Source organism: Micropterus salmoides, unplaced genomic scaffold, assembly GCF_014851395.1.
Source record: "Micropterus salmoides isolate LMB-PRFRI ecotype aquatic unplaced genomic scaffold, ASM1485139v1 Ms_hic_scaffold_7, whole genome shotgun sequence".
NCBI classification, from domain to species: Eukaryota; Metazoa; Chordata; class Actinopteri; order Centrarchiformes; family Centrarchidae; genus Micropterus; species Micropterus salmoides.
In genome coordinates, this window is record NW_024044459.1 from 15,414,787 (window position 1) to 15,437,000 (window position 22,214).

Genomic DNA, 22,214 nt, shown 5'->3' on the forward strand with positions numbered 1-22,214 from the left:
CTGATACATTATTGTTTTGTTTATAAAATAGAAATGAACAACCCCCTATGTCACTTTATTGGCCGTTGGGTAAGGTATAGAAAAGTCACATTTCATGCACTCCCTCATTATCACTTGACGTCTGTTAGAAACTGTGATTCCTCAATGTTCAGGGTGGAATTTGAAATATCTCTTTAGTGATACTCCTGTGCCCTGCGATGGACTGGCGACCTGTCCAGGTTGTACCCCGCCTTGCGCCCGATGTCAGCTGGGATTGGCTCCAGCCCCCCCGCGACCCTGTACGCAGGATAAGCGTGTTTCGATGGATGGATGGATACTCCTGTGTTTTCCCCTTCCTCTAGCTTGGTCCGTAGACGTAGGGCACGTGGGAAAGTTTAGCAGGTGTTTGACCGGGGCTCCTCACCGCGTCACGCAGCATCTGCGCTCTGATTGGCCCGCCCTTGTGCAACTGTGCAGTTGTATAAACTCTGCAGTTTGAAGGAGTTGGCAGAGTGTCCTGCAGGGATCGCGTCGGTCTCAGTGGGGGGAAACTCTGCCGAGCGAGGACGGGAGGAAACGGCGTCACCGTTGTTGTTTTTTTTTGCAGACTTGTCTTGCAGAGAGATTTAGAGATGCAGAGCTGCGCCAAGTCCTGGGGGATCTTCTTGGCCAAGTCGGTGAGCCCCGGCGCACCGTGCAGGCATCTGAGGGACAAGAGCCGCGTGGCTTGGAAACTTCAGTGCAGGATCCTAAACAGCGGGGCATCTGTAGCAACTGCAGCCCGCGGTCTGAGGACGTCTGCAGTCGTCTCCTCCAGACAGATAGAGAGACTATTACCCAGACATGATGATTTCGCGGAGAGGCACATTGGTCCAGGTGAGAGGGAGAAGAGAGAAATGCTCGATGCTCTGGGACTCGAGGTAAGATTTACTACTCACCCCCTCCCCAAAAAAGAAAAGAAAATTGGGCGCAAAAGCATGCTTTGTTAAACCTAATTTCAGCAGGGACACATTTGCTTTCAGCAGTATAGGCTATTGATATTATGTGCTGTTTACAGCCATGTTTTGCGCGCTTTTCGTTATTAAAATGCCCTTTTCTCCCCCACAGTCGATCGACCAGTTGATCGAAAACACAGTCCCAGGCTCCATCCGCATTCAGCGGAGTATGAAAATGGATGACCCAGTCTGTAAGTTTACCTCAATGTATTTGTTATTGATAACATTTGTGTGACATACATCTTAATGCCAAACGTTATAGCCTGCGCGATCAACCTCGGCGCAGCAGTGCCAAACCGGATTTAAAATAGTACATCTCATGAAAATGCATGTTAAACATGACGGGGTATTTATCCCACTCGTCTCCTGCTCTCTTGCCGTGAAACGGGCGTTAAATGAAGCCAAGTGAGTGGTTGAAATGTAGGTTGGACCTCTATTGTGTGCCGTGGAGCGCTCTCCCCTGGTAAGTCTTCCTTTGAACATATTTGGAGTTGTTTTTGCGAAACCCGGCGAGCGGCACCAATCTCCTGTTGGGAAGCCGATGCTCATAGGATGGCAACTGGAGTGTAAAGTTTAGCCTTGAGCTCCCGTCCCAAGTCCAGTTCAATCTGGTTACAGCGTTCACATTACATCACAGCCGAGGGGCTTCCTAATAAGGTGACTTCTCTATGTTTTGCATGGGGTTTGGCTCTTTTTTCCCCCATTCTGTAATATGCGCGCATTACAATACCAGATTCCCGTTAAACGAGTTGGTTTTGGCTTATTTCCTAAGGGAAAAAAATACAGGATAGAGAGTAATGAGGTATCAGAGGGGATTTCTAGCAAAGAATGGAAGAGATAAGATAAATTTTTAATTAGTTGTAGTGACAAATGCAAATAGATTCCTGCTTGGAGTGAGGCTTATGCCAATTTGTTGAACTGGGGCTGTTGTTATGCTGTCATGGTTTTGAGTGTGCGGATGTGCAAAATTAAAAGACTACAGCAGGGTTAAACTCAACATATCAAAAGAGTCTTTCCTGGTGTCAGTACATGATATCTCAAATATATGCAATAACTTGAAACAACCAAATTGATGTTCAGTGTGCTGAAATCGGTTACATTCTTATGTATTACATGAGACAAACTCTTCAAATGTGGGAAAGGAAGCTTTCAGTAACTTAAGTTTATTCCATTTTAATCCAAGTTGGCTTAAAATCAGCAGCATTTATAAAATAATGAGTGCTGCAACTGACCGGTGTTGTCATTATTGGTTAATCTGCTGAATATTTTCTCAATTACTTTCCTAACTGTTTGGGGCTGTAAACATCGAAAAAACAATGAAAAGTCACAATTTCCTAAAGCCCAAGGTGAATATTACAAATACCTTGTTTTATCAGCAAATTACACAAGCGAGGAGCTGAATCTAGGGAATGTTTAGCTTTTTTGCCAGAAAAAATGACTTGAACGCTTAATCAATCACTCAAAAATGGCTGCTGATTTAATTTTGTGTTGAGTCAATAATCCCTAGCACAGACTTTCTTACGTATTCTGTTTAAAGAGTTCTGAGACACCGTGTGTGTGTGTGTGTGTGTGAGAGAGATTGTGCACGATAAATAAATGCTGACACGACTCAGTTGTGACCCTGCGACCATAAACTGGAGTCCTTGCTTTGACAGTAGAAATGATTCGCCTGGGATGGTCAGCTTTAACATTAGAGAGGTCCACTGGAGCATCCAACATTTAGGAAACACTGTAGGTAAAATACAGACGTTACAAATCCTAAGGTACCAAGCCTGTTCGGTGTCACCTAGTCATTCTGACTCACCCTTGTGTTGGCCCCTCCTCTTGACTCTGTCAGGTTTCATAATGCAACAAGCCATGCTGAAGGAACAAACTGGAGGCCGTACTGGTTTTCTGCTTGTTCAGCTTTGGTGGGCTTCTGTTTGCAAAGCCAGCGAGGGATTCTCTCTTCAACAATAGACCTCCTGGATGCTTCTGAATCAGGCTTTTTTGCTGCCCTGTAGAACTCCGGGACCATGGGAAAGCAGTCCTCCCTAATAAAACAAACTCTCACACATGCAAATACACACTAACTGCGCACCCTGAACATGTTGATAATCACAAACTGTTTATTTTCTCTTGTGAATTTTGCTGATTCACCACTTCCAAACACTTTTGTAAAGTTGAATGTGCACCGTTTTGAAGACGCTGTAAATAAATATCCACACTGGTTACGGTTCCTCTCACCACCAGGGCTTAGAGGTGTCTTTCTTTTATCCGAAAAACAGGAGTAGTTAGGGCTCTCGGTTCAGACGGGCGGTATTGTCCATTCCATGGAGTTGCTAGGCAGCCAGGAAGGCCAGAGGAATCTCAGAGGCTGGTTGTGCATTTGCAGAGCTTCCTTACAGCACTGGGGAATGAGGTTAGATAACTGGCCATCCTAAGCTCAATAGTAAGGTGTTTTTTCAACAAACAAAACATTTAGTGGGTTGGAGAGCACTTTTAATACTGTGTGTGTCTGACAGCTCCAGCTGATCACATGCCACACTGATCTTTTAAAAAAAATCTTATTAGTTAAACAGCCAGTTCCTCACATGAGAGACAAAATGCTGTTCATCAGACTTTGGCATGTCTGGTTTGACATCGTTAATTGTATTGTCCTGTGTCAGACAGGAGTGCAAACTTTAAAAGGTGTAGTTGCTGTATGTATAATCCTACATCCTAACCAGGGTTTAGTTACCTGCCGATCTGACTCATTTTCTCTGATTCCTCAACTCAGGATATCAGACAACATTGGCAATATTGATTCCTGATCTGATACAGCACTCTCTGTTTTCTTAACCCTAAATATCTATATACCCCACTGCACTCGTGGTCATTTTTTCACACGATAACTTCAGGGACTGCAGCCTGTTGTGACTTAATACATTTAACTAATAGACTGAATTTTCTAATTTTATTGACGAAGAAACTGCATTTAGTTGTGGGGTTGGTCACGTCTAGCAGACACCCAATCCGCTTCATAAGGTCAATGTTGGCCCACTTCTGGTGGATCAGATCGGTGGATCTATAGTAGGGTTGGGTGATATGGATAAAAAGTATTAATGTATGTTATTTTAAACATAATTATATAGAAAGTTCAATTGACAAAACCCCAAATTGCTTTGTACCAATATTGCTATCCAATAGTACTAGGTTTTATAAACGGTGTGGAAAAATTTCTACTGGTAGACAAATTGATTTCTTTTTTCAGAAAATATAGTGTTACGTCATCCAACACTACTGTGCAGTGTCGTGCCCAATGATGCGGAGACCAAGTTATAATCACAAATTCAATATTTTACAGGTGAGAATGAGATTCTGGAGTCTCTACATAAGATCGCATCACAGAACAAGGTTTGGAGGTCCTACATTGGCATGGGCTACTACAGCTGCTCGGTACCACCGCCCATCCAGCGCAATCTCCTGGAGAATTCTGGCTGGTGAGTGCCCTCAGGTGACCCTCCATTATGGAAATTTGATAGTGCCTTGAGCTTGGTTCCTCTCTGATAATTTCCCAGATCCGTAATGATGTTTATTCATAAGGTTTGGTTACTCATTTAAAGCTAAATTGCTGTGCTGCAGAGTAACGTGCCCTTCATAGGGAGCCTTGTGACTTGATGTTAAGACTTCACTCATGTGAGAGCTGATGATGTGTTTCTCTCCTGCTAAACAAGATTTTCTCTCACTCAAATCCAAATCAACCAACCTTGCCCACGTCTTTCTCCAGAACCCCGGGGTCGAGGGAGTCATACAATGCATTCCTCTGTCCCGTCTCGGTTCCTTGAATACCACCAACTTTGTGCTATTGTTCTTGCGTCCAAACTCGCTCAGTTGATTTGTTGTGTCTGTTTTGTACCCAGGGTGACTCAGTACACACCCTACCAGCCCGAGGTCTCTCAGGGTCGCCTGGAGTCACTCCTCAATTACCAGACCATGATCTGTGACATCACAGGCATGCCTGTGGCCAATGCCTCCCTGCTCGACGAGGGAACGGCTGCTGCTGAGGCCATGCAGCTCTGCCACAGGTATTCACACGCTGAAAAACTGTAGAGAACAATCTTTGCTGCTCACATTGTGTTGTTAAATAGAATCCAATCAGATGGATAAAAGATAATTACTGTTACACTTTAGGAGTTAGTCGCATCTTAGCCACAAGAAGAAACTAAGCAAATTAATGCACTTTCAGTACAACCTGTACTGGATGCACCAGGAAAAAAAAGAAGGTTTAGATCACAGTGGTCACTCGACCGGTTATTTGTGTTGCATTTCCTCACAGACAGAACAAAAGAAACACCTTCTACATTGACCCACGCTGCCATCCCCAGACCATTGCTGTGGTGCAGACCAGAGCCAAGTATGTATTAAACACACACACAAGCAATGCATGAGCCCTCTTATCAAAATAAAGTTACATATGTAAAGAAATCAAGTGAGTGTACAGGGGGGAAAAAAATAATGAGGTGCTCAGTGTTTGTACTACCATACTTATTTATGTATATCATTATATACACATTTCTTTTACAGAAATCAACAGTGTCTTTCTTTTTATTTAAAGCAGCGTTTTCACTGTTATGTTGCAGCTACATCGGGGTGAAAACCATGCTGAAGCTGCCTCATGAGATGGACTTCAGTGGGAAGGATGTGAGCGGTGTGCTTTTCCAGTATCCAGACACTGACGGCAGGGTGGAAGACTTTACATCGCTTGTGGACCGGGCGCACAAGGGAGGGGTAAACAAGCTTTTAACCACAAAAACAAGTGAAAGCGTAACGAGCACGCTTTCAGGCTAGTGCGCAAGATGGGTGGCTATTTGACTAATTCAGTCTTGAATGCTCAGGAATTATTTAATGTGATGATAAGAGACCTTGCTTACCAAACTGTCTGGTTTGTAATTACTTTATATCAAAAGAAAGGCACAACGAAAGGTTTGCAACTGCAGTTTTCTCTCAGTGGTGTTGTTGTGTTTTGCACATAACGTTGTGATTACTCACCTTCTCTGGGTAGAGGAGTGTCCATATCTCAATTAGATTTTCAAAGTGTGTCTCAACAGAGTGATCGTGCTCTGTCACAGCAGCTCCACTTGAGTTTTATGAAATAATTGTAACGTAACAAAATAATTGGTGCAACTTTAATGGAGGGCCGGGTTGCATAAACCGCTACGAAAGACTTGATTAGGGTTGGACCATTATTTTATGGGAAGTGCTCATCTGTGACGTCTGTACGTGGTTAGTTATGGTTAGGGGATAACTAACTGCAAACCAGCTGCGACAGATTAGCCAGCATTTGTCTTACTTGGTGTTTTATGACCATTGACTTGCTAATCGTTCTTTTCCCGTCCAGGCCCTGGCTTGCTGTGCCACAGATCTGTTGGCCCTCTGCGTGCTGCGTCCCCCTGGGGAGTTTGGCGTTGATATTGCACTGGGCAGCTCCCAGAGGTTTGGGGTTCCTCTCTGCTACGGCGGCCCCCACGCTGCCTTCTTTGCTGTTAAAGACAACCTGGTCCGAATGATGCCTGGCAGAATGGTTGGAGTCACTAGGTACACTAGTGTACTGAGTGTACACTTTAGAAAATGACAGGGCTTCATATTAAAAACACTCAAAAGTGCCTTTTGAGAACAGTTTAAAAAAAATAAGATATATTTACATTTCAGGGATGCAGCTGGTAAGGAGGTGTATCGGCTTGCTTTGCAGACCAGAGAGCAGCACATTCGCAGAGATAAGGCAACCAGCAACATCTGCACTGCACAGGTATGACCAGGCTCACATTTTGTACATTTTTAGGATTTCAATATATAAAGAAAGTGAAGTGAAATCAGTCATTATGGGAGAATGTGTGGGGTGTTTTTTTTTTTTTTAATTTGTAGTTGAGTCAAAGAGCTGACCTTTTTGTTGTTGAACCAAATGATACATTTTAATCCGCATGGACTCCCAGGCTCTGCTGGCCAACATGGCTGCTATGTTCGCACTGTATCATGGCCCTCAGGGACTCAAACACATCGCCGAGAGGACGCACAATGCTGCTCTGATCCTTGCTGAAGGTAAATTTGTTGTTTTTTTGTTTTATTTTTAATGAATGTACAAATAAACTACCGTGAATTATTATTATTATTTTTTTTTTCATTAATTTGTGGTGATATTATATCATGAACGCGTTACCATATGTATCTGTACACCTGCAAATGTTTCAGGTTTGAAGAGAGCAGGACACCGGCTGCACAGTGAGATGTTTTTCGACACCCTAAAGATCAGCTGCAGCGTGGCAGCCAAAGACATCGTCGAGAGAGCCGTGCAGAGGCAGATCAACCTGAGAGTCTACACTGAGGGAGTGGTAAGAGCTAGGACCGTGTTCTTGGAAAGCACTGTGCTGGTGGTTTAAAAACCAACAAAATGATCACAGACATTTGGGTGGAACATTTTTCTTCTGACTTTATTTGGAAGCAGTGTTTTGTCATTGCTGCGCCACCACAGGGTAACACCACAAACATGAAACATCACCACAAAGTACAAGATGATTATAATCACCAGCATCAACATCCATAACAGCAGCCTTACACAGTGCATCACCGTACCCAATACACAAGAAGATAACCATGAAATAAACAAATTGCCAACCAGAAACCATTTAAAACATAAATAAAAGAAGGGTTGTTATTAAATAGCAACATTTATATAACCCACTTTCTCACAATGCCTAATTTATTTTAAAACAAATCAAAGAGCTGATGCTTTGGGAAATGGTTGTAATGTAAATTATAGATGATTTCTAGATAAATTACCAAAACAGTATGCTGTTTTTTATTTTCAAAGAACAATGAACAAGTTGGAGACTACTCATCCTTTTACTAATAGGAAGTCTTTGTTGTGAGAAGCTTCATTACTTGGCAGGTAAAACCAACCGTCTGTGGCATACATCCACAATGCCTTTGGCGCCTGCACTCTGTGATCAGTGTTTGCAGTGCTTTGTAACTTTAAAATACTCAGTCCCGATTGTTGTTGTTATTTTCAGAACTCAGGAGCTAATCTACAATCCCATCATTACAGAGGACCGACAAAACAGGGTTGGCTACTCATGGGCTATTAGACATCTCCCCCAAGCTGTTGAAACAATCTGTGTTATACTGCACTTAACCCCCATCAATCAATCTGAGATGATCCACAATGCTAGATGAACATACACTTTAAGACTGAGGCTTGAATGTCCGAGGCATGCTGCGGTTAGAAAATAGTTTTTTGTTTTCATCCTGCCTTTTCTCTGTCAACAGCTGGGTGTCTCTCTGGATGAAACGGTGACCGAGAGGGACTTGGATGACTTGCTCTGGGTCTTCGGCTGTGAATCTTCAGCGGTACGCTGATTTGTCGTTCACTCACTGTTGATGATCAGCTGTATCTGTCTCTGCTTCGGGGCCGCATAGTGATTATGTTTATAGAAGTAGCTTTAAAGTAAAACGCCAACCTGCTTTAATTTGAAACGCTAAATGTTCAGGAGCTGATCGCGGAGAAGATGGGCGAGCGGGTGAAGGGGATCATGGGAAGTCCTTTCAAGAGGACAAGCAAGTACCTCACGCACCAGGTCTTTAACAGGTTGGTCTTCTCAGTTAAATTGCAACACTTACGCACATAGCATTAGCATTATACCAGTGATAACAAATTGCTCAGTCATAATGTCAGTTTTATGCCTTAATGACATGTCTGGTATCGATCACCGCTGTACTTACCTCTGACATTAAATCACAGACGAAAATGTTGTGTTCAGCCTGAGCACAAATTGTCTGATATGAAGCTCTGCTGCACCTGCTACAACACTTGTTAAATCTGTTGGCTTCAGAGCATTTTAAGTACTCATTTTCCCCCTACTGTGGTTGCATACTGCAGTCAGAATATGATGCAACAATCCATAAGCCTTTTGATTTTTTTTTAACAGTTAATCTTTCTGCCCACTGGCCATCCTCCAAGATCTGGCTTAATTTATTTAAAATAAAGGATGCTATTCCCAATAAAGCAAAAATTTAGTGTGTTTTTAAGCATTGTAACAAATTATTTCTCTAGTAGAAATGGGTTTTCAACAATAAGGGCCATAGTGGCAACACAGGCATCTCTTGGCTGCTAAAAGTGGAACAGATTATCTTTATTAGTGCCATAAAGACCGTCTGGTATCAGGTCATCTAATGTCTTAAGTCCTCAGTTTACTCTTTGACTTAAAAGATTATGTCAAACGGTAAACATACTCGGTCAAACTTCCTGCTAATGTTCTTAATAAGCAGGCTAGTGGTGTCCATTTGGCGTTCATTTAGTGACATTCCAGCTGCCGGGACAAGAGAATAACATGGCCTCAGTTAATCCCACTTCTGTCTCTCTGGTTAATCTTTGTTTCCAGTTATCATTCTGAGACCAACATTGTGCGATACATGAAGCGTCTGGAGAATAAGGATATCTCCCTGGTTCACAGCATGATCCCACTGGTTAGAACGACCTGAAACATGATATTCAGATTTACAAACAATTGAAATTCACATCACATGTGAGAGTAACGTTGTGGTGAAACGTTGCTTTCTTCTCTAGGGCTCCTGCACCATGAAGCTAAACAGCTCTTCACAACTCATGGTGAGTAAATCAAATGATTTATCCTGTATCCTCAAAACTAACACGAAGTAGGTTGTCGGGAAATTGTCATCACAATCTCCACTTAATTGGCATTTCCGAAGCTTTAAGCCTTATCTAATGGCCTTCCTCAGCAGAGGGTGTTTTTCCACTTGTAATGGAGATGGTTTATTTGTTTTCGTGTGACCTAAGTATGTAAACAACTAAACCATGTCCGTGATCACTGAACACCTTTTAATCCATTGTCAGGATTGAACCTTTGCCTGAAGATGTTTCAGAAAGTTGCATCGGTCTAACTGATGTCCTCTCCTCCTTTAGCCAATCACCTGGAGGGAGTTTGCCGACATCCACCCCTTCGTGCCTCTGGATCAGGCGGATGGCTACCAGAAGCTCTTCAGACAGCTGGAGAGGGACCTCTGTGAGGTGACGGGCTATGACAAAATCTCCTTCCAGCCAAACAGGTAAGATCCACCTTTTCGTTGTGTGTGTGTGTGTGTGTGTGTGTGTGTACAAGTGTAGAGACCTTGCTTCTCAGTGCCGCCACACATCGCAAAGCGTTAGTCCCTGATGTTGAGCTCTGAAATGTTTTTGCTCTTTAGTTTACAAAAATAAACTGATGCTTAAGGCCAGACACTACAGGTGAATAGGGTAAAAATTTCATTACTTTCATTAAGACAATGATTTTTTTTTTTTTTTAAATCTGAACATTGGAGAAAGCGAGCCAGCTTGTTTCATTTTGTTGACATATTGAGAGTCATAAGTTTTTATAGAGGGAGTTTTGGAGATCTCTTTTTATCACTCCATAAATCACATAAATACTTTTAACAGCCATAAATAATCCATTTACACCATGTTTTCAGCAATACATTGTTTTATGAAGCAGGTTATGAATGCCATATGAACAAATCCCTCTGTAAAACCTCCTGAATATAAATGGTAATAAAACTGGAAAGTTTAGTGTAACTGAGTGCTACTGAAGTGGAGATTTCTGGCTCAAGAGTATGAGGGGAATAAACTTATTTTGAGAAAATGGCCTTTAAATTAAGACAATTCTAATTTTTTGTTGTTTTAAATATGCAAGAGGCATTATGTAATGCTAGCTTTGGTGAATTTAGGAGAAATCCAGACACACATAGTGTATTTTGGCTGTTTTTTCTTTCCACTAGCGTGAAAAGGAGACATGTTATGGAAGCAAAATAGCCCAATATCTCAAAACTGACCAGTGCATAAAAAAGCAGTCCATTGCCTGTAGTCATTTTCAAGAAGGCTTGAAGCGGCCAAAAGTCATTATTTACTACAAAAAACATTGGGTTAAAACTTAAAAATATCACCCACTATAATTTTTTTTTTTAACCCTTCAAGTCAAATGAGAATAACTTCATTAGACTAATGTTTTTTAAATGCATCACATCTGTCCAGGTGGTCTGACCTGTAATATGTGGTATTTTTAAAGCTGTACAGCCATTTACTCAACTTTGATAAAATAATGATCTTATGGTCTGTATGTGCTAAGCTTGAGCAGTTTACAGAACTCTGGCTCATGGTAGAAAAGAGAAGACCAGACATTTTATTTGAAGTGAGAAACCAGTAGAGTGAGCGCTTGGATTGTTGTCATGCCTTTGCCCCTTTTTTGTTTCTGGGGTTTTGTAGTTGGTTTCAGACTTCAGTCTGTATCCAGTTCTAAAATGTTAAGAACTACATGCTTGATGTTTCAGATGATAAAGCACACACCCACCTCAGCTGTCTATCACCACTTATCAGCAGCAGAGGGTTTATGAATAGCACACCATGCTACATTGGCCTGGAGAGTTATCATGCTGTTGGCTGTCCATCCAAGCCGTCTCTCCCCTTTTGGTAATATGGGCAGACTGGTCTTTGGACTTGCTGAAGTAAGGATGTGTGTAGGACTATAGTACATGACCATGGTGTGTTTGCCTTGTCTTCCAGTGGTGCTCAGGGAGAATACGCCGGCCTGGCTGCAATAAAAGCCTACCTGAACTCAAAGGGAGAGCGTGCGAGAAGTGTAAGTGTGCTGCTTTGGACTGCAGTCATACCGGAAGTCAGTGTGAATTAGTGTTGTGTGGAAGTTAATATAATTTAATAACACTTTTAGGCTTTTATGATTCTGTTAGCGAACACAAAGTATCCAGATGATCTGCACTACAAGCAAACAACACAAAGCAATGTTACATGTCTGTGCATTAAATATGATGCGACACACACTTGAAGGAGACTTTTAATTTAGAAAATAAGGACCTTTTCAGATATTTACAACTAAAACATTTTTATTATAGAAAGGAATTTCAGCAGAAGGTAATGAAGTGTTGGCAGGTTCACACAACCAAAGATGTCCTTGTTTCTGAACTGTGGTTTACAAAAAACAAAACTGACGAAAATCGGAAGAAGAAGGAGGGAGGGAATTCAGATGGATTTAATTTTTTTTATTATACCCTACAAACATTCTTGATACCCGTTGACTCAAAATGCTGATACTTGCATGTAAAAAGGCCATCACAGGAAAGTGGTTAAATGTGACCCTCCAAGACCAGGACAGTGGCTGGACATTGTAGAGAAAATATACTCAGACCCCTGAACAATGCTGAGTGTAGTGGCCCCCATTTTATATAACTTGGATACTTTTATATCTATTTTCATTAATGTTGTTTTGTTGTGGATTTTTGTTCAGTTTAAAGAGGTCTTATTATGCTCATTTTCAGGTTCAAAATCTTATTTAGGGGTTGTACCAGAACAGGTTTATATGGTTTAATTTTCAAAAAACACCATATTTTCTGTCATACTGCACATTGCTGCAGCTCCTCTTTTCACCCTTAGTTGAAGGATTCTTTTTAGCTATGGAGTGATACATCTTGTCTCTACATGATCTTTGTTGGGAGTTGCACATGCAGTTCCTAGTTAAGGACTACTAGCCAATCAGAAGCAGAGAAGGGCAGGTCAGCGCAAGGCCAGTAATGGCAAATCAGAAGCAGAGAAGTTATTAATCTGTAACAAAAGTATCTTTCATCCATAAAGTTTTAACTGAGCTCTGTCTCTACATCACAACAACTTTGATGTAGAGACAACATGTCCACTGACTGCTTGGAGAGTAGCTAGTGTTTGGAAGGGAGAGGAGAGGTGTGCTACAGTTCAGTGTTTTTCCACCGGTGTTTTGGAGTAGTCGCTCAGCGAGCATTATGACACGTATTTTCAATGTGACATCACAAGAAAGGGAAGAAAACATCACAGTGACAACAAAACTCCAAGAAGTCACTGCTCCCATCTCAGAAATGGCCGCACATACCATATGTCATTTTTTTAGACTTTGGTTTTAGTGCAGGATAAACCAACAAGAAATAACGTGTGAATTATTGAGTTTAAGAGGTGCTGTTAGGCGGATTTGGATAGGTTTTGGACAGAGCCCGGGTAGCCAGTCTTTTAAGCGAAGTTAACGATCTCCTGGCTGTAGATTCACATTTAACGCCCAGACATGAGCGGAATCGATCAAATCATCTAAATCTCAAGAACGTAAATACGCATATTAGCCAAAATGTAAAAGTATCTCTCTAACTTCCTCGTCATTTGCATTACAATTTACCTAAAGTGGTGATGAAAGGATCCAAAGCATGTAGACCTGAGGCTCCTGACACTCAAGAGAAATGAGTGTATGAAACCTCTGCTGGTGCACAAACAAAATAAGTGTTTTTTTTTTTTTTAATGATTTTTAAAACGGCTCTAAATGCAATAAAACACATGTCTAAGAATAGCAGGGAAATTATTGCTTTATCATTATGACCACAGTTACAGGGCCGACATCTAGAATTATTTATCACCAATAGTCTCTTTGATTATGCTGTGTGAATGCCAACTGACAGAGGTTAATGAAGTGCATATTCAGAAGCCCTATCAGTTCCTGACAGTCGGGTTCATTGTTTACAGGCTACAACGGGTCAACAACACATGTTAACAAGTTTTTAAGTATGCGGGTGAGAAATTCCTTCGGTATCCTGACATGCTGATTGGCAGTAGCCAGAGGACAAGGCGAGATAAGGCATCCGCTCAGATTAAAGACTGGCTGACTAAAGTATTTTCCCCCCCCCCTGTACTGTAAATTGGCCTTTGTTGTGGTGTTTTTTTTTTTTTTTTTTTTTTTTTTTTTTTAGTACATCTTAGATAGTGGCCTGATCCCTTGAAACAGTCAAGGTCCAAACTAACATCCGTTTGTGCAAACAAAGGGGCTGAATACGCTGTGATCCAACTACAGGCTACCTGCTTTCAAGATTCCATATTTGGAGGTTTTCAAGACTTTGCTGAGCCGGTCACACCAGTGACTTGCAGTTGTCAATGTTTTCCCAGGCAGTCATGTGTCAGTGTTACCCAACCCACAGGTCTAAGTGCCCCAGTTTCCTTGTATGACTAAGTTACAAAACATCCAAAGTGTCGCCCTAATAAGGGGCAAAATCAATTAGTGACCCTCGGGCAGGTTACACATTAGAGCCCGTGGAGGGTTCCAGATCAAAATTCAAGAGTTTCAGCATTTTCCCCACACAGACTAAACCCTTAAAAGCCCTGCTCTTTTTGCATAAAGAAAGAAATTATTTGTATTTATTCTACAGTATAACAGTATACTAAAATTTTGAACTTACTTTTCTTTCAGATTTTGAACTTAATATATTTTGGTCTGTTTGTGACTTTAAGTAGGTCTCCTCTGTAAAAAGCAGCAGTGTTTGATTCAAACTCACTCAAGGAGATGAATTATGAGGATATAAGCCTGGTGGTCAGCACACAGTGCTTTGGCTTTAATATATCAGCGTCCTATCTTAATCTGAGGGTATTCTGTTCTTGGATAATGGCTACAAATATATTACAACTTCTTCATACTCAAAATGTGTTTTTTTTTTTTTTTGTTTGTTTGTTTTTTTGCTCAACCAGGTGTCTGTCCTGCTACACTGAAATGTTTCCTTTCTCTCCAGGTCTGCCTGATCCCCAAGTCGGCACACGGCACCAACCCAGCGAGCGCTCAGATGGCTGGCATGAAGGTTCAGGTGGTGGAGGTGGACAAGGACGGCAACATCGACCTGGCACACCTCAAGGCGCTGGTGAGAGCTGGGCTTTTTGCATTCCACCGGTTATACACAGGAAGATCAATTTACTTGTCGCAGGGAGCACTTGTACAGCTGTATGATGTTGTAAAAGGAGTCTGAGAATGTCATAACCCTGATGATTTCACCAGGTCTTTCACAGAAGGTCTGTGACACAGATTTAGGAGTCTGAAACGTGGGCACTTACAGAGTCAATAGCTACTGCTCCTTACATTTTAACCATCATTTATATAAAAAAAACAAAAAAAACAAACTCTAGTGCTAAATTGCTGTAGTAACCTTTTTGTGAGTAGGGACATACAATATGACGATCCCTGCAGATTAAACTCGAAGGGTTTTGTTTGGCTGCTTTATGTACGATTTTCTTCAACGGAGCGTAACAGTCTTAGTTTTTATATCTGAATCTCTGTTTTATTGGGGTTCTCTGGGTTTTAATTGGTTTGTTTGTGACATATATTTTTCACAGCTCAGAAGTCCCCAACACCCCATAATGTGATTTTAGTACTAACGATGTCGTCTCTCTTCCAGGTGGATAAACACAAGGCGAGTCTTGCAGCCATGATGATCACCTACCCTTCCACCTTTGGTGTGTTTGAGGAGCATATCAGAGACGTGTGTGATCTTATTCATGAGAACGGCGGCCAGGTGTACTTGGACGGCGCCAACATGAACGCCCAGGTGAGAAGGAACAGCAGCATAACATGATGTCTCTGGTCTGTGATGTAAAACTAAAAGTCTGAATGTTGTTCATGGACAGTAGAAATGTTACTTGTGAACACTGAAGGCTAAATGGTATATAGGTTTATAGATGTGTTGTGCTATAAATAGATTAACTTTGGCCTCTATAATATGCTAATTGTTTTGTTTTTTCACCAGCACTACCTCCACCAATCCCTGACAGACTTACAGACCCTGCTCCCTCTTACTTTTCAGATGCAAAATTCCTCCTCTTTTACTGATAGAATTTGGTCACATGACTCTTAAATAATTGGGAATCTGAGATAACTAGAAGTTTCAGTAAGATCTATGAAGATTTGTGCATGTGTTTTGGTACTTCTCCTCAAGTCTCAACAATGAGGTGCTGTGCGAGATAGTTTAAGGAAGAGCTCATGGGCACTCAAGCTATTAGTGTAAATAAATGTTTTAATTTGAAATTCTAAATGCTTCATAAAGCTACAACTAAAATAATCTCTACAGGCCTTCATTACAGAGATCTTAAACTAAGATGTGTCTTAAACTAGACTTAAATTACATTGTTGCATATTGGACACCATTTTCCTTTTGATTTAAGCTGTAGCATCAGTCTTCAATGTCAAGGTTAGGCATCCCCCATTTATTTACTGTCCTATTCAGTAATCTGGCTTGAAAGTAGACATGATAACAATTACAGGTGAATTTGACCGCTGACAGTTAATTTTCCTTGTTTTCCAGGTGGGTCTGTGTCGTCCTGGAGATTACGGCTCTGACGTGTCTCATCTCAACCTGCACAAGACCTTCTGCATCCCTCACGGTGGAGGAGGACCTGGCATGGGGCCGATTGGAGTGTAAGTCAGACTTCCAGACTCACCAGATGAAGTGGGAAAATGTTAAATAGTCTTGTGTGTGTACGTCCAAACATTTTGGCACTGATGCTAGGGTGCCACTTGTACTGTAATCCTAACAGTATCTAGTATATGCTACCCGTGTATGGTTCACTCTTTCACTATTTCATTTCAAAACCAAATTGGGGAAAAAACAAAACAAGTCATTTTTTTTCTGTTTTAAAACCAAAACGGAAAAACAAAGCAGCTGCGTTATGTTCTATCTATGACTGTTGTTGTATCCAACTGGTTTTCAAACTAACTGGCTGCTGTACTCGTGCGCCTGTTGTTTGCACCAGCTGTGGTCTGCGTCGGGCTTCATCCAGCCAGAGGGAACGATCCACAGACCCTCCGCAGCCTATGGGTTGTGTTGCCAGTGGAACCGGCGCACTGGACGGTCAGTGGTCGTTCCCTCTGGCTGGATGAAGTCTGATGCTCCTGATTTTACATGATCCATGCGCTACTGCAGCTGGAGGCTCTCCGCAGCGCAACTTTCTAAATTCTTCCATCTCACGAGAAAATAAAGGTCAGGTCAAAACAGTGAACCTTTTAATCAGTGTATGATTCGTTAATATACGGCTCGCCGATTTAAATAACCGATTTTATAACCGTTCGTGTTTGCTGTGTCCCATTGGATGTGCTGACAACTATCACTGAATTAATTTGATACTGAAGAAATCTTAAATGGAGGATTCTCAGGCAATTTCTGAGGCGTTCCTGTGCTAGTTCCTAATGAGTTACAAACTGAACGGTGAAACTCCTGTTTTTCTAACTAAACCCCACCACTGTTGATGTTCAAGCATATCTTAATTATATTTAATCAGGCACCGCCCTCGCCCAAGTGGATCTGCTGCAGGTTTATCAGGTGTAATCAAGTGTTATCAAAGCTACACTAATCGGACACATTAAATATCAAAATCAATACTTTTCCATTTTGGATTTAAAATAAAAAAATTATTTGTGTGTCTGGTTTTTCCGATTTGGTTTTGAAATGAAATAATGACAGAACGATACACGGATTACATGCACACCCCTGCATGTTTTATTCTGTGTAAGCAGGTTGAATGCGATCATCAGCATCACATTGTTTTCACTTTGAGACAGACTGCATGTTCTCACGACATTCACCTACTCTTCAACAGGAAGGCCCACCTTGCTCCCTTCCTGCCGAGCCACCCGGTGGTTCCCATGTCGGTCAACACCGACAGCTCGTTGGGCACCATAAGTGCCGCCCCCTGGGGCTCCAGCGCCATCCTGCCCATCTCCTGGGCTTACATCAAGGTCAGCGCAGATCATTCATGTTTTGTTTTGATTATGTGACTTAAAGCCAACAACTCAACTTGACATTGTTCTCTAGAAGCACTATGTCTGAGGCAATTGGACTGTGAAGGCATTTAAAACTGTCTCACATGAGTTGTTAAAGTTCCCTGGTTGCCATGGGAATTTCATGTCACATGTACTAAAGTGTGAATTTGTGATGGAATGCACGAAAAATGTGAGGATGGCGGCGCTGTACATAGCGTCATCTACTGTTAAATAATAATAATAAATTCGATTGAAACTCTTCATTTGAAAATTACTGCCCACATTGCGCCTGTGTTTAGATGATGGGATCCAAAGGTCTGCTTCATGCAACAGAGATGGCCATCCTCAATGCCAACTACATGGCCAAGAGGCTGGAAGGTCACTATAAGGTCCTGTACAGAGGCAGGAAAGGTACGGCTGTGCGCACGCATGCATGTTCTCTACGCTTCCAGGGACGTTTTCAAATCAAAAAATTGATTGTAAGCAACATCATCGGCTTAATATCACATTTAAAAACATTTCTCCTTGGTGTTCTTGTGTTGACCTGGATAGGTTTTGTAGCACACGAGTTCATTCTGGATGTGAGGCCATTCAAGAAGACGGCTAACATTGAGGCTGTTGACGTGGCAAAGAGGCTGCAGGATTATGGTATTTTTCTTGGGCCCTTAATACCAACAAAAGTTGATTCTGGGATTTTGTACACTTTAAAAACACATACCTGATTTGGGTTTTTCGTGCTGGTGTCAAGGTTTCCACGCACCTACCATGTCATGGCCGGTGGCAGGTACCCTCATGATTGAGCCCACGGAGTCAGAGGACAAGGCTGAGATGGACCGGTTCTGCGACGCCCTGCTTGGTATCAGACAGGAGATCGCGGACATTGAAAAGGGAAGGATGGACTCTCGCATCAACCCGCTCAAAGTATGCTACTATTGTCAGTTTGTATGAGGTGAAAATATGCATTACAGCAGCTATGACATTGGTCCTGACATCTAGTCCTCTCCTTGTGTGCTTGTTTGCAGATGGCTCCTCACTCTCTGGCCTGCATCTCATCCTCCAACTGGGACAGACCTTACTCCAGGGAGCACGCTGCTTTCCCCTTGGTGAGTGTCCTCCCTCTTACTTAATTACACGCTCCCAGTCAAGACTTGGTGCTTAAGGTGAGAGATGAATTGTCTGTATCGCTCTCTAGTGGTGAGAAGTAAGAATTACAATACTGGAATGTTTTATTCCCACAAAACCTGTGCAGAGCAGGAGAAAGTATTAAAAACAAACAAAAAAAATGTTCAGTTACATCTACACTCTGTTTGGATTCTAGTGTTAATACACTTAAATTATCTTTCCATCTTAAAGGTTAAGGTCTTATTCTATATTATTTTGTTATTTGTTGTCAACAAATCCCATGGAACACCATAAGCCCATTCATTGCTAATGAAGAATTAAATGTTCAAAAATGTTTTAATGCCTGCCAAAACGGGTTTCACAACTGGTTTGCAAATACAAAACACTATTAACAAACAAATGCACCCATCAAACAATTCCCCAACATATTTCTAATGCATCATGCTTCAGAAACAAATACAGCAAAAAAAAAAACAAAGACCAAAAAAAAACCTCCATGTCAAACAAAATGAGCGGCCGACAGGTGAGTTTGTGGTTGTTGCTGGAGAAAAATCTAATGTAAACTAAACTCCACAAGTTACTGTTTCATGGGTAGGATGATGCCACCTGCTTTTGTGGAGGGTGAAAAACATTTTGTGAGAAAATCCTCACAGCGGAAAAGTTGTTGTTAACAATTGTTGTTGTTTTTTATACTATATTCTAAAGAATGATGTATTAGAAATATGTTGTGTACATTTTGTATTTGCAAAACAAAATGCATTAGTTTGTTCATGGCATTTTGTATTTGCAAACCACACGGTGTGTCTGTGTTAGCAAATCATAAGGCATTTGTAAAACATGTTTTGGCAGGAAATTAACTCCATGAACGGTTCACAGGCACTGGTTTTTAGCAAACATGACTCAAACAGAGGTGAATAGAGGAAAGCATATCAGACATTTTCTACACAGACAATACTTGTTAATAAGTTCAGTTAAGTGTTGGTTTTGGTCCTCTTGTGGGATTTGTTGACGCTAAGAAAAAATAATCCGAGTGGTACCACTCACACGCTCTGATTAGCCATTCACAAGCACAGCACCAAACTTGAAATGCTTGACAGTTGACTACTAGGAGTTCACTTTGTGTTTAATTTTGAAAGCCAATAATCCAAAAACATTTAAGTTTTAGAGAGATACTTATAGTACCTTGTGAGTTGATAATATAATACTCAAGATCAATAAAGCTGTATTTGTGATCTTTTTGTTTTCTAAAAAAAAAAGCAATTAGTAATTATCTTGGTCACAATTCTTTAGAATAAAAAATAATGTAAAGGATCCGTATCAAGATTGTTTGTTTAAAAAAGAGAATGCATGTATAATATTTCTTTTTAACATCGATATCTATATCTGCCTAAAACAAATCCAGTATCTGTCCAACTATAATTCAGATATCTTGTTTTGTCCGACAGTCTAAATTCACTTTACTATCATGTGACAAAGAAAAGCCACAAACCCTCACATTTGAGATGTTTGAACCAGGGAATGTTTGGTAAAATTACTTTAATTACTTAATCGTTTTTTTGATCGGACCATCAAACACCACAGTCCTTGATTTTGTCACTACTTGAGAAACCTTATTGTCCCCCCGTTTTAATGTCGTGTAGTTAATCACTTTGTGATGTCTGCACAGCGTCACAAGTAAATTAAATTTACTCTGTTCTCATGTTTATCCTCCCCTCTCACGTTCCAGCCCTTCATAAGGCCCGAGACCAAATTCTGGCCGAGCATCTCCAGGATTGATGACATCTATGGCGACCAGCACTTCGTGTGCACCTGCCCGCCCATGGAGGCCTACGAGTCTCCATACGAAGAGAAGAGAGCTTCTTCATAGATGGCCCCTGGGGTCCAGTCCTAGTGTCCTGCCCAAGCTCTAAAACTTCAGACTTGACGCCTGTTTGGCTCAGTGAAACTGGGCTCCAAACACTACTTCAATCAATCAAATCAGATTTGCTAGGGCCATGTAACGCTCCTATTTCAGATGTAGTGTAATAAAATTCAGTGAATTTTGCTCATGCATGCATGCATGCATATATATATATATATATATATATATATATATATGCATTTATTATAGTATGTTTCATCAACTTAGATACAAACTAATTAATACTGTCAGGCTCTTCATGGGACAAAAGGCGGACTTTTCTGCTATTTTTTTTTTTTCCTTCCAGCTAGTTAATTATTTCCCTATTTTTAATATTAGGCCCTATGAATTGTGACTAATTTTCTTAAGCAGAACCTGCAACAGTGCAAAAAGTGTATTAGGTTGGCCAATTTCACAGTGGAACAGCCCTGAGCCCTAGCTGAGCCATTATGAATGGGTGTCAAGTCTGTGAGGTGGCCACTGGGACTGGGCTTTGTCCAATCGCACCTTCTTTTATTTTTTGCAGGGGTCTTGGGGTTTTCCCCCTACTCGAACTCTTCCAATGGACCAAAGGTGCAACCTTTGCTTTTCCAGGTCGCAAAATAAGTGCACCCTTCGACACCAAGGCCGCTCTGTAACACACCCCTGAAATGCTGTACTTAAGTTGAGTACAATTAATTTCTAGACTTCCAACATCTATATTAAAAAAAAAAAAATGCCCTTGGTGCCTCAATTTCTGTTGTGTAAAATAGCTGCCTCAACTCCCCCCCCCCCCCCCCAAATACCTGACAGAACAGGAGGTAGTTTAGGCTTGTTAATGAGTTTGTTGTATGAAAATGTTTAAATGTGTTGACACTTGTTGACTAACTAGATAATCTTACTGTTAATTATTTTCTAAAACTATGTAGAAAAATGTCTGTAATAAACATGTCTTTAAGTGTGTATACATTTTGTATTAAGACTGTTTAAGTTCTCCTTTGAGGAAACACTGCCACCCAATGGTGACAGGGGAGGGAGGGAGGGGGACACTTCAATTTCACACAATCCTGACTTCATTCTGACAATGTGCAGATGTGTGAAAAGCTCTTAACAAAATGTGAACTTTTTTCCTGATTCCATTGTCTTGATTAGGTATTGTATCCCAAATGTAACTGGAAATTTTGGATGAATTTCCTTTATTACATCTTTAATGGTTATTGGTTAAATTGGCAGAAAATTAATCAACTATTTTTACAATTCATTTTTCCAAGAGAAAATGCCAAACATTCAGTCTCCACTTTTAGATGGGAGGGTTTACAGCATCTATTTGTTGAATATAATGAACTGAATATTTCGGCTTTGGACTGTTTGTTAAAGAAAACGTCAACCTTGGGCTTTAGTAAATAGCAATTCTTTTCCACTATACATTTTAGACTGAACAATTGAGGAAAGACGTTGGTTGCATCCCATTAATGGCATGTAGTAGGACTGCAACTAGTAATTAGCAATCTTCATCATTCTCAAAGTCCAAGTTAACATTTAAATCTCATGGTTTTGTCTGACGGCAGTCTAAAACACAATTTTTACATTTGAGAAGCTGGAACCAGTGTATCCTTGGTGGGTTTTTTCTAAAAAAACTCA

General features: G+C 41.1%; 1 protein-coding gene across 1 annotated transcript; it reads left to right on the forward strand.

The window, feature by feature from the left end:
• The first annotated feature begins 478 nt into the window (after positions 1-478).
• On the forward strand, positions 479-21,538 carry gldc (glycine dehydrogenase (decarboxylating)). Its single transcript, XM_038703934.1, has 25 exons — positions 479-899; positions 1,087-1,165; positions 4,300-4,435; positions 4,856-5,020; positions 5,272-5,349; positions 5,576-5,723; positions 6,334-6,530; positions 6,645-6,741; positions 6,926-7,031; positions 7,182-7,321; positions 8,256-8,336; positions 8,477-8,574; positions 9,368-9,452; positions 9,553-9,594; positions 9,910-10,052; positions 11,539-11,614; positions 14,559-14,684; positions 15,216-15,365; positions 16,119-16,231; positions 17,410-17,548; positions 17,872-17,983; positions 18,125-18,220; positions 18,321-18,493; positions 18,595-18,675; positions 20,421-21,538. Exons 1-25 carry the CDS (start codon positions 612-614, stop codon positions 20,559-20,561), a joined length of 3,090 nt encoding a protein of 1,029 aa, XP_038559862.1. The 5' UTR covers positions 479-611; the 3' UTR covers positions 20,562-21,538.
• Positions 21,539-22,214: the final 676 nt, after the last annotated feature.